Source organism: Cyclopterus lumpus, chromosome 19 (genome assembly GCF_009769545.1).
Source record: "Cyclopterus lumpus isolate fCycLum1 chromosome 19, fCycLum1.pri, whole genome shotgun sequence".
Lineage (NCBI taxonomy): Eukaryota > Metazoa > Chordata > Actinopteri > Perciformes > Cyclopteridae > Cyclopterus > Cyclopterus lumpus.
Window position 1 is genome coordinate 12,256,613 of NC_046984.1, and position 12,864 is coordinate 12,269,476.

At 41.3% G+C, this 12,864-nt stretch overlaps 2 protein-coding genes across 6 annotated transcripts in view; both read right to left on the reverse strand.

Moving 5' to 3' along the window:
- Positions 1–1,164, reverse strand: part of LOC117749060 (disks large homolog 5-like) — a 29,107-nt gene extending 27,943 nt beyond the window's left edge. For 2 of the 4 annotated variants that reach the window (XM_034559263.1, XM_034559262.1), the window contains exon 1: positions 479–1,164. In XM_034559263.1, coding sequence (XP_034415154.1) covers positions 479–776 — 298 coding nt within the window. In that variant the 5' untranslated portion in view covers positions 777–1,164. The remainder of the gene's footprint in view (positions 1–478) is intronic. The other 2 variants (XM_034559264.1, XM_034559265.1) reach the window with 1 other exon arrangement.
- A 3,266-nt stretch (positions 1,165–4,430) lies between these two features.
- anxa11b (annexin A11b) lies at positions 4,431–11,997 on the reverse strand. 2 transcript variants are annotated; one of them, XM_034558369.1, is made up of 15 exons: positions 11,867–11,997; positions 9,392–9,842; positions 9,249–9,286; positions 8,932–9,075; positions 8,742–8,829; positions 8,535–8,629; positions 8,286–8,399; positions 7,978–8,068; positions 7,710–7,789; positions 7,533–7,589; positions 7,336–7,429; positions 7,078–7,173; positions 6,166–6,224; positions 5,916–6,038; positions 4,431–5,821 (listed from the first exon to the last, which is right to left on the reverse strand). In XM_034558369.1, the coding sequence occupies exons 2-15, from the start codon at positions 9,831–9,833 to the stop codon at positions 5,762–5,764; spliced, it is 1,581 nt and encodes a 526-aa protein (XP_034414260.1). In that variant the 5' UTR covers positions 9,834–9,842; positions 11,867–11,997; the 3' UTR covers positions 4,431–5,761. The 2 variants fall into 2 exon arrangements, with proteins under 2 accessions (XP_034414260.1, XP_034414261.1); XM_034558370.1 differs by having other exon boundaries at positions 11,882–11,994.
- Between the last annotated feature and the right edge of the window lie 867 nt (positions 11,998–12,864).

Sequence of the window (12,864 nt, forward strand, 5' to 3'; positions counted from 1 at the left end):
CACACACACACGTCAGGCAGTTCTGCCGTCACTACATTGATTGTTTGAGTCTTTTTAGGTCCATTAAATACTTTCACAAAAGGGCTGGCAGGCTGTGCTTTTAGTGACATGGCAAAGAAAACAAGCACAGTAGTGTGAGTGTAAATAAGCACCAGGTCACATGATGGCGAAGCCCCCTCTCTCACTCTCTATACTTGCCCAAAGGAAAAGCCATGCCGTTCATCAAGTTGTCATATGGTCAATACCCCTAATGGTGATGAGATCATGACCAGAGCAGGATCGAAACCAGGTCGGACCATGTTCAAAACAAACACACACACAAAAAAAGGACACACGTTCTCTAAACACACACCACACATAAAAAGCTACACACGCGTCCTCAATAATCAACTTGTATACATGCCTTTTCCTTCAGGCACGACAATGCACCGCTTCATTGTTACGTGTCAGATAGCTCGTTAGATATTCTGCTTCTTACCGGTTGTGTGATCCACTGGTCCGGTGCCATTCAGCAGCACGGAGTGCAGGTGAGGGTGCAGCTTCTCCAGGGCCGTGCAAAACTCTGCGAAATGGTCTCTGTCTTTACTTATGAGTATCTTCAGGAGAAGGGCCACTTTCTCAGAGTTGCTGGAGCAGTTGTGTCCCAGCTCGTAGCGTTCGGACTGGCTGAGGGTCCCGCAGTGAGCCAAAACATCCACAACTCGGTCCGCATCTGTTATCGACTCCACCAAGTTCTGGTAACATTTCTCCAACAACTCTTTATGCTTGGGCTCCATCTCTGTATCGCTCCGCTTCGGGTTTAACCAAAAATCCGCTTCGGGGACAAAAACCCAGCGTCTTTACGTTGCTGGTAGTCAACTTCACTTCGTGCTACTGTCGTGACTCGCCGAAACTATCCAAGTCGACCCAGTCGGGACGGTTTTCAACCCGAATTGAAGGATACACAAGTAGCCATATTTGTTGCCCAAGGCTGTTGACTGCACGAAGATGACAACACATTTTCCCAACCGCCGCTCCGTCCTTCCCGACAAAAAAAAAAAAAAAGCTAAACAAAAAAAAGAAAAAAAGAGACGTCTCTGCCCTTTTTAAGTTCCGCTGCGCACACGTTACGGAGACATTGTCGCCCCGAAATCAAGTTCGTTCGACATGTTGAAAAGTACAAAAACAAAACTCTCGGAGAGTCTCTCTCTCTCTCTCTCTCTCTCTCTCTCTCTCTCTCTCTCTCTCTCTCTCTCTCTCTCTCTCTCTCTCTCTCTCTCTCTCTCTCTCTCTCTCTCTCTCTCTCTCTCTCTCTCTCTCTCTCTCTCTCTCTCTCTGTGTGTCAGCCTACAAACTCCGCCATGTCTCGCCGCTCAAGCAGCTGTAGCTCTGTGCCAATCATATTTCCGTGCAATGGACATTTAAGGTAAACGGAGGCGGGGCTTTGTTTGCAGACGCACCTGGCTCCCCCGCCGCTTTAATTCACATTAAACTATTATGGGGTGGTCATACTTCCTCAGTACGGGGTGTAACTAGGTACATTTACTCAAGCAGGCTACTGTGCGCTACTTAATAGAAATGTGCGGTGTTTCTACTTTACTACAGTATTTCCATGTTACACTCGTCCACCACAGTTCAGAGGAATATATTGTACTTTTTCCTCCACTATGTATCTGACAGCTTTGATAACTGTAGTTGAGTGCAGCTTATCAATGCAAAGTATATAAATCAACTAAGACATTATGGGTGTATTGTTATAGACCTTGATATATATTGTTTGAAGCAGAACTGCAAACAAACAGATCTGTGGTAAGAGGAAACCATCTTTTATGTGGTGTCCCTTTAAGATATATGTATATATTATATTTACAATTAGTCCCATCACTAATTATAATGCCATAATATTTATGTTTTTTAAATGGGCCATTCTATATAATGAGTATGTTTACTCTTGATAATGTAAGTATATTTTATTGGAAATACTTTTGAACAGTGTTTACAGTAATGCAGTTGTATAAATATTACAGCATTACAAATCATGCAATTATTGATTTGGTCTTTGCTTCCCACAGCCTCATTTGTTCACTGATGAGGCTGGATATTATTTAACTATAGGGGAAATCTGGGAGCTTTTACTTCATGATTTGATCTCTTCTCAAAGCAGATTATATACCTCCATATTGTATAGTTGCCTGTTCCTCATCTGGATTGTCCCCTGACACATCTGCCAGCTCTGTGAGCTTTCTTCTGCTCCACATAATCCATCAGATCTCTCAGGAGGCTGGTGTCACATATCCTTAATAAGAAACAAATGATCTAAATGCACACAATGGAATCACACCTATTATTTATGTGTGCCTGTAGCCTTAGTGCAGACAGCTGAACTGCAGAGAAGCTGAACGTGGGAATCTTTGAGCTCGTTTATCATAATTGCTGACAGTGCTCTGTATTATTAAGGAGCTTTAGTGTATTCAGTGTATATCCTTTATGAGGATTGTGACTCACCAGGAGCTAGCTGGTGCACACAGGGCCTGGCTTTAAAGCTTAATGCCGAACACACTGTGCCTAAACATTTCCCCACTGAAGTTTAGCACAGCTTTAACAATAAGTGGTTACGTAACAACTCAACTCATTTCTGTTTTCCTGCAGGGGAAATCCTTTCACTCTCACCAAGAACTATAGTTGGAATGTTTATGAATTATGTAAATTCCTAAAACCATCACACGAGATTGAAATGAGGGGCTCCTACCCCCAAAAAGCCTCAAACGCATGCAGTGAAAAACATTAAGACATTTATAGAGTAATTTGTTACTTCTGACAGATAGTTTGCTGCTCTTCCTCAGCTGTATGTCTGCAGACTGCAAACACAAATAAAAGGAACAGGTTGGATGGGTTTTATTTTCCTATTATGTCCAATATCACAGGATGGAGCTCAAGCCGTGCAGGCTGCAGCTCTGCAGGCTGGATAGTGATATCTGCTGCTGCATCTCATTATGTGTTGTTCATCTAATCCCCGGGTTTGTAATTTGCTTATATGCACTCATGAAGTTTAAAGCGGGATTATGTCCCTGGCAACCAAATGTCTCCTAACTGCACATTCCTCATTGGACGGCTGGAGAAAATCCACTGCAAATAAGCAATTTGGTCAATGCTTACTTTAACCAATTGTCTATGAGACAGTATTAACATTAGAGGCCAGTGATGGAGATGTGAATTAAGGTAAAACATGGACTAATCTCAATAGATTTACAAAACTAGATATATTCTTTCAGATTACGGTTGCATCTATCAGTTGACAAAATGCTTCAGTTAAGTTGCGTTAGTAGTTTTCTTCAAACTTGCCATATAAAAAAAGAACATTACAGATAAAGCATGGGCCATTTGGTAACTTAGGGAACTCATGTGAAAGATACAATTGTTATTTGATTTCATTTTGTGATATGAAATTTGCTCTAATAAGCAGGTGTGTGACACTCAAAATTAAAAAAAAAAACACCTTTATTTAGTTAAAAGGTGAAGAGAAAGCTCTGGATGGATGATAAGAAAGTGTGAGGGCTAATTTAAAGGCGGACCTTCACTGCTCCCAAGTACCGCCGATACCAATGACGCAAACAGATGCTGTCGATTGGCTCGATTCCCATAGGCACATGACGTCTCCAATGCATCCCTTGCATGTGTCTAAGTGTGATCGAGCCCCAGAAGGAGTGCAGCAAGTCCACATGTAAATAATTAAAAGGCACTTCTTTTTCTCTAGAAATCAGGATAGAGGGAAGTGTTCTGTTTTGTCTCCAAAAGTAAAAGCAAACCAAATGGGAGGCCCCACTGATTCTCTTTCGACCTATATATTTAAAAAGGAGGTATCGCGGAAAACAGTCTGGGCTTGAGAGAAAATACACAAATACCAACATCAAATATTCATCCCTCTTTGTTCCCTAGCTGGTGGGGGCTTTTCATTTTGAGCGCGTATGAAAAGTAGTGAAGTGAGAAAGGTGTAGAAGAAGTGCAGCTCGGTGAACTCATTTGTCTCCCCATCACAGCCCCTCTGAGGCTGCACTTAAAGGCCAGTGAGCACAACAGAAACAAGACTTTAGGACATCCCTGTCTCCAATATGGACACTATTTATAGCCTTGAGAAAAGCTCTCTGGCATATCACTTGAGCTACATCGCAAACCTGGACATGGTTACCCCCTCTCAGATTATACAGCAAAGCACAGAGACTTCACTTATTCAAGCCACATTACTCGCATCTTTTAGCAAAACGTGCAGCTCTTGACGCTCTGAGGATGGGGGGAGGAGTTTGTCTGCATTCGTTGTAAAACTGACCAAGGTGGTGGAAATGAGGCTGCCTTTGAAATGCAAATGGCTCATTGTGTGCTGGCTCAGAGCAGAACATCCACAGTCAATGTTTCATGCAAAACACATGATCCCATTTCACAAAAGACAATCCAGATATGCCAAAATGTTTTTTTAATGAAATGAAAAGTGGCTGTTTGTGAGACCGGGACGATCACATGGCAAAATGATAGCAAAAACTAAAAAAGGCATTCATTGAACTTTGATAATTAATATTGTACAAGAATGGCAAAGTAGACTTTGTGCAATGGATATTCGGTTCAAAACCAAACATTCAGACAGCAGACATTAGAAATGACACCTCATGTGAATAAAGAGCCCTCTACTGGCAGTAAAACATACAAACCGGTTAAAGATACTCAGGAAAAAAAAGTAAACAAAATGATGCGAAATTAACAATAGAAGGATTTCTGCATTTCTGCAATCGGTGCATGTATGATTATAGAGATTGTTGGCAAGATAAACCAAAGTGAAACTTCATTTAGCTCACAACATTTTTACACGACAGCCCTGACAAAAAGGCACAAAATTATCCGTCTTTGGCTTTTCAGCATTCAGAGAGAGAACATTGTCTCTTGATGGCAACCAATGATTGGAACAGTTTACACTTCAAAGACAGCAGAGTTTTGAAAAGCTGATATAAGGCAAAAAGCTAAATTGCATAGACTTGCAAGCACGAGTACAATTATTGTTAGTTAACATGGACACATAGAAGAGATGCTTTTTTGCAGAATGTTATTTCTTACAATAAAAAATTACCTGGAATTTAATTATGGCTAGTTTAACAAGCATTAAATGATCACACCTTTTCTGTGTGTGATCAAGTCAAACATAATTTGCTCAAACTTGCAAAAGTGTCACGCAACTTTGTCTCGTAATTGGCCCACAGTTGAAATGCTTGGCGTTGAGGTAACCTTACCAGAGTAAGACAGACATAATGCATTTATAAAGTAATTAGCTCAATAAATCCTACTTTGAATATTCGATATACGAGACACTCGCCTTGTTCTGCATCTTACATGTTTCTGAAACTCTATTCCTCTTGCAAATACGGGTTTCTTTAAATGACAATTATAGTTTAGCAGATTGTTGGATATTTTAAAAACTATTCTATAATATAGTTAGTATAGATATATTATATAGTTAACATCTTACTCAAGTACAAGATTTTAAAGCTATCTGTCAACTTAAAAAAAAAAAAAAAACTTTATATGAATATATATGTACTATTTGGCAATCACTTACTACAATGCAGCAGCACAAATAAAAGAAAATCTATCATTTAAAATCATACTGAAAACAATACAAAAGAAATAATGACTGACTGTTGTCATAGGAATACTAACTTAAACATGCATCATGGTCCTATAACATCATTTCAGTGTGGACATATATTTTGTCCTTATGTCGGTTTATCTTCCTTTCCTTTTAGTCGTTACCTCCACACAGCTTCAGCAGCAGCTTCTTGTAATCCCCGGAGGTATCACCCTGAGAAACGAAGCAAAATCAACATGGTTTTCTAAATATGTTCATGAAATGGAGAAACTGTGATTGTCAGCGTAACATGGTTTGTGGCACTTACTGAGATGTGATTGTACAGTGATTTTCCGTAAGTCTTCACATATGCCTGTCTGATGTCCAACATATCGACCTCACAGCGGGTCACCATGATGCGGATGAGTGTTTCGTCCTTGGTCCCGGCCCCCTGTCGACACATCACATCGCCACACTCTATTGACTGCAGCAGTGACATCGTCTCCTCCGACTCCCAACAACAATGGCAGCGCAGGAAACAGTTGGTTTGTGACAAATAAGATACAATGATGCTGTACCTGCATGGCTTTGTGGAGCCTTTCTGCAAAGTAGGCTGGAGTGTTCTTGATGCATTTCACTAGGGAAAAAAATGAGCAGATGTAAACAGATGAGTCTTGGATGAATCTGCAACCCCAGACATTTTTTACACACGAATGTCTGGGGTTGCAACAGACGCTGTAAAGAGGATAATGAAAATTCAAGAATAGTCAAAAGCTGATTGCTTGATGTGGACAACATAATACACTGATGCTGTCCATTCAAACTCAGTGCAGTAATAATGAAAGAGGGGTGGGTATGTTGTTGCCTTTTGTTTTTAGCAGCATTATTGCAAACAATTATAATTTCTCCAAAATTCTTTTGTAGCCCTCCAACTACATTTCTCATCTAATCTTCACTACATTCAAGATGTAACAATTGGAAGGACCACAAATATATTAAAAGATATTCTAGTCTGGTTTCCTGGAATTTGGCACCCAGATGTGGCCCATCTGAAATAACTTAAATGCATTGCGCAACAGCCAACCGAATCATCTGTTCTTCTGATTGCACATCTGCACAAACATAATCTAAAATGGCTGGGACTCTGGTTTTAAATCAGATTCGATAACATTTTTAGAAAATCAAATCACAGTTATCAATAACTGTATTCTGATGCAGCTGTGGTTGTCAACATTTTCCACTTTTTAAAATAACCCATTTGTAGAGTTTGCTTTTGATCAATCATCACGTATTAAAAAAAAAAAAAGAAGGTATTTAGGTCAAACGGCCGCCAGTTTGCATCAGCACAATATTTTTAGTCCTTCCCGGAAAACCAGTCCAAACAAACATCTTGACGAGTGGCTTCAATATATACTTAAAGCTTCAACATGTTTTTTTGGAAAGCCACTTCTGTTTGGTTGAGGTTTGGAAAAGAGACCAAAAGAACGTACCCACGGCCACCATGCCAGACTCCACATTGCCAGACATTTCCCTGCAGATGCTCTTCTCAATGTCTCTCCCACACATCTGCTGGTACTCCTGGAAGACTAATAAAAGACAAGAATCACAGTCATAATATTTGAAAACACGTGTGAAATGTGTATCAAAAAAGGTCAACATGTGTGGTTGTGACAATGGAACAACAGAAGGCATGCGGTGGACTTCGATAGAGGACGGGAAGTCATGGATCGATATTTGAAATGACACACCTGCTCGAAGGTGAGGCTTGCTGCGAGCACACAGGATGGCATTAAACTGAGACTCATCAGTTCCGACTTTATTTTCCCCGGCCGCATACAGTTTCTATCGCCCACACAGACACACACAAATTCAACAAGGAACATGATCAGACGTTCTGATTTCTTTCCAAGATTGTTACAACAGCAAACCAACTTGAAACCAGTACCTGAGCATCCTGTTTGGCTAGGGAGACGTCGACAGCCTCTCTTTCGTCACGATTTCCCTAGATAGAGAAAGGCGTGGCATGTTCAATACATTCACGGCCGGAGTACAATGACAGGACTTAAAGGTTCACATTAGACAGAGCCGATTATAAATCGGGTGGAAAATGTGCAGCAGCTACCTGAGAGAGAGAGACGAGGAGTCTGCGGAAGTGACCGGAGGTGTCGCTGCTGATGGCGTCCTCCAGGCTCTTCCCGTACTCTGGGAGGAAGGTGTGGCCATTTGTTAATACGATAATACATTCATTTGCATAATATTTGCATTTTGTTGAGACACTTCTCTTTCGCAATTCATTTTCCAAGCACAAAGAAAAAGGGTAGTTGCACTACCTACAATCAAATTTGTATTAAACAATTTTTTTATTTCAAAATCTCAAGATCAGAACTCACCAGCTTTGTAGATTTTGGTGATGTTAATAATCTCTGCATTGGAGCGTGATGAAAGAATCTCAATCAGACAAGCTTCATCAGTTCCCGCGCCCTGCAAAAGTATAGAAAAGCCTCAGTGAGACACAAACACACACCTGCTTATTAGAGTAAACGTGGTCAGAGGTCATCAGCCATTACTTGTCTGGCCTTAACATGCATTTAGAGGTTATTTTTGTTCTTATTTTCCAACTACATGATGAGTAACATGCGGTTTGGACTACAACACCAAAATGTAAGCATCTGCTGAGACAACAACTCAAGCTTCCAACCTTTATAGCCTCTCGGAGTTCAGATGCATCAAACTGTCCAGGGCTCTTAACCATAGCAAGAACCAGTTTCTCAAAGTTTCCAGTGAGCTCAGACTTCAGATCGTGGAATAAATCCTAAGAGAAAACACACAAAAATTATTGGATATAGCTGCAATACAGGGCCAATGATTAGCAACAGATTACAGAATGAATTTCGACTGTAAAAACAAAAAACTAAAGAACTCTGTGAGAAAATATTACAAAATATACCTTTCCATAAGTCGTTTTATAGGCTGCTACCATTGGAACCCGCTGTTTGTTGGTACGGCTTCCCAGAAGTTCAGTGATGGCATTTTCATCAGTGCCTGTTGAAAAGGGATCAATTATGATGTGGAACAAAAAGGGACTGAGCAAATAAAATGCTCATCAATGTTGAGTGACAACACTTCAGATGGGTTTTTAACATATATTACTGACCAAAGCCCTTCATAGCTTTGCGAAGAACCTCAACATCCCTCAGTGGATCAGCACCAGGAAAGTCTTTCAAAGAACCTCTGTACCCTTTCTATGAAAAATAAATAAATAAAAACATGAGCAGATAAAACGCTGCACAATAGTTGGATGTGCATTGGATCATAGTTTGAGGATGAAGATGAATGCATCTTACAGAAATGGCAGGTGCCTTAGGGTTGGACGGAACTCCACTTCCATATCCAGGCATTGAGGGGTTATTCGCGGGGGCTCCGGGGTAGTTTGGCATGGGCTGGCCTGGGGCGGGGCCCCCTGGGTATCCCTGCTGAGCTCCTCCTGGCTGCAAACAGAGAACAGCTGTAAGTGCTAGGTCCATGGGGACATATAGAGCAAATAGGGTTTAAGTAGGAGATAAGGTGGTTTAAGCAAGCAAGAGATTCAGCTTAAGTCAGTCCATATGTTATTAGTAATGTGGCACTGCAGTGGTTTAGAGTGAGATAAGAATATGTGTACCGCTCCATGGCCGCCTGGTGCTGCACCCCAGCCTCCACCTGCAAAGAAAATATTGACGTAACATACAAAAGGCAATGTATTTAAAAGAACAAGTCTGATGCATGCAAAGAGTAACAATTCAAGAGACTATCTTGGAGCCTCACCTCCTGGAGGCATGGAAGGATAGCCTCCAGCTCCTGCCTGAGGAGGGAAGCCTCCAGCTGGGGCAGGGTAGCCTCCGGGCTGGGAAGGGTAGCCCCCTGCTGCTGGAGGGTAACCGCCCGCTGCGGGAGGGTAACCGCCAGCCTGAGATGGGTATCCTCCAGCCTGTTGGGGGTAGCCGCCTGCCTGTTGGGGGTAGCCGCCTGCCTGTTGGGGGTAGCCGCCTGCCTGTGGAGGGTAGCCGCCTGCCTGTGGAGGGTAGCCGCCTGCCTGTTGAGGGTAGCCCCCCGCTTGTGGAGGGTAGCCGCCCGCCTGTGGAGGGAAGCCGCCTGCCTGTGGAGGGTAGCCGCCTGCTTGGGGTGGATATGCCCCTTGTTGAGGTGGGTAGCCCCCTCCCTGTTGTGGGTATCCACCGGACTGAGGAGGGTATCCTGGGTAGCTCATCTTCAGAACCTAGGGGTGACATGAAGTTTGGGCTTGATACTCTGACGTATGAGGGTCATCATGTGGCTCCTTTTAAATGTATTGTATTTCCTGTTAAATCTGGTTTAAATGTACTTCCTAACTCGCTCAGTCTCTGTGGGTTTTATGATGTGGTAAGACAAACATGTGTTAAAACCCCCTGTTTAGTTCCTCAAGTTACACAACTATTTGGTCAAAAAGGCCAACCGTAAAACACTGAACTGGGAACTATGCAATATCAGAAGAAATGCCATTAACAATTGTTTATTTTCAGCCATCTATTATGAGCATGACATTTTCTCAGTTCTCTAAAAATAACAAACTGATACCCAATCCTCTCACCCTGCAGCCATTTGGTGTCATCTAATAAACACTCTAAACTCCACCCACAATTGTTGTTAATGAATAAGCTGCAACTTCAAGACAAGGCCCTCACTTGAGCCTCTTGCAGATTACACTCAACAGGCCGTTTGACCCCATCACTACAGAAACTCACCACTTCTATCTGCTCTGATCCTTAATACACGATGATGACAAAAGAGTTCAAGTTTTACTTCCCATTTCTCAAACACTGTAGAATGAAGAGTTGTTGTTGGAAATACACAACTGCTCAGGTGCCTCTGTGTCATCCCATTTCCAAGCAAAACACTAATTACAGCTGCAGGTCGGTCAGCTGTACTGAGCGATAATCAAGCACACTGTAAATACACTTGGTTTACATGCACACAAGCAACTAGGTACTGGTAGAAAACCATGTGTTTATAATATTTTATTTTTCTTCAACAAAGCAAGACCTTGAGGCAATGCAGAACCAGCTCTGGAAAGATGTTTTCCGGACTGTTACAGTACACATAGTCAAATGTTTGGCTCTCCAAACACGACTTCTTTAGAGTTATTTACAGACAAAGAAAGGTGTTGGCCTTTTAAAATATGAATCATTTAGAGCTATTAGTTACGGTTAGTTAGTTTAGATGTAGTTATTCTGAATTCAGTACTTTAGGGGGACAAAAACACAGTGTGAGAGGTGACTTCATGAAGGGCGTGTGCTTGTTAACGTGTCTCTGTTGCTTCGTCTCCTTTGGTCCTTTGTAATCTGGTTGTGCTCTGTTGAGGCTTTTATGTATTATCGTAAAAAAACAGTATTTACATCCCACCACGCATTTTTTTAAAGTAAGGTAATATGAGCAGCACAATGAGTTATGACACGACGTACATAAGAACCAATCCAGCAGTTAAAAACATTTTAACAATTTAGTATTTTGTTGGTCGTATTTTAATTTTTTTTTAAAAAGCACAAAAAAATAACATTATTAAAATGTCTATTACTTCTCGATTCCTGAAGCTAATTAGTAACCAATATTTTGCTGCATCGTATTTGTACACCTCATGACATGTTAAAGCGCTAGTGTACGTTACACTTCCAGGTCATTGTATACGAATAGCACTGGAAAGAAGGCTAAAATAAAACGCTACACCCATTAAACCAGGCAGAGAATCACAGGCCTGTGTTTTCTCAACTAACGACTAACGTTAGCTGTATGTTAACTCTAAGCTCGTACATTACTCTTGTATCTATAGATAATAAACAGGCTATACGCCCATATGCCGAGACGCCCGATGTTAAATGTCACGCTAACATCTTTGACGTCCAAGAATTCGTACCCGCCCTTCGGTCCGTTAACGTTACACACGGACGAATAAGTGGCTGTTTAGCATTTAGCATCCGGTGTATACAAATACAGAGAGGGACACATAACGCAACACATACTGATACAAGTATCAGTACGCCATTTTAAAATACTTTTATAATAAATTAATAAATAAAAGAGGGGTGGTGGGAAGAGGGGGAAACGTTTGTTGGTGTTGAGCAACGCGGCTCATTTCCCAGATTCCACACTGAGCTCACAGATGCCGCTGGATTTCTTTATTTAAGTATATTGAAACTTTGCTGTCGCCTGAAACGCAACGTCAAATCGTATTTACGGTCCAAAAACGTGAGATTTAGAGTTACTTACTGAACTGCTACGTACTTCAGATGCAGGAAGAGACGAACGGAGAGCAGCAGAGAGATTACACCGGAGGTGGGCGTGTCTTCGGCGTTGTTTCCGTCCTGCAGCAATAACCTTTGAGCGGTTATTATTGTCCACCCTGATGTTGACTCATCGGGCCGTCGCGTTTAGTTTTCATCCCAAGAAGATACCGCAATATTTGACAAGAAGTGAGGAGATTTGTTTTCCATGGTGATATACATGAGGATGACACTGTTCATAATTAGTTTTCAATCTTGTTCACCAAAATATTTTAAATACCGGGTTTTTCTTTTAATAGTCCCTTGCCTGAAGGCATTTACAAATATATGTTTATTTGGTGTATGTTTCATGGGCTAAATGTGCATTTTTTGCTCCTGATATTTGAATTACGTTAAACACTCAGGGTCGACTACACCAAAATCAAACACTAGATGGCAGCAGTCTACTTGGTCAAGAAGAGCATACACCAGGGTGGTTTATAGTCAGTCTACCTGAGCACAATGAAGTGTGGGATTTTCCTGTTTGTATTTCATCTTTTTGTATTACATTTTATTTAAGTTCATCGCGGTGTATGATGAATATTACATATAATGAGAAAAAAACATCCACATGTATCTCCCTTTTCCTCTCCTCATAGTTCATCACTGTAATCAAAACAAAGTGCCTTCATGGGTTTTCTTAGAAAACACATTATATTTTACATCCATCTTTGGCATCACAATCTAGACAGTCATCAGTTGTAAACAATAGACAGAAAATGGGATTTAGGGGGAAAACAATTTAACATAAATAGCCATATAGACATAATTCAAAATAACTCATTCAAAATAACAAATTTCCCTTCCTGACCCTTAGATAACTTCTAGTTTTAGACCACGTTGAGCGTCCCTCTCAGATACGTTGGCTAACTATGTAAAGAAAAGTTAAGCAGAAAGATGCAAACTCATGTCGGACCTCCTTTTCGCTGTGACGCAGCCCGGAGA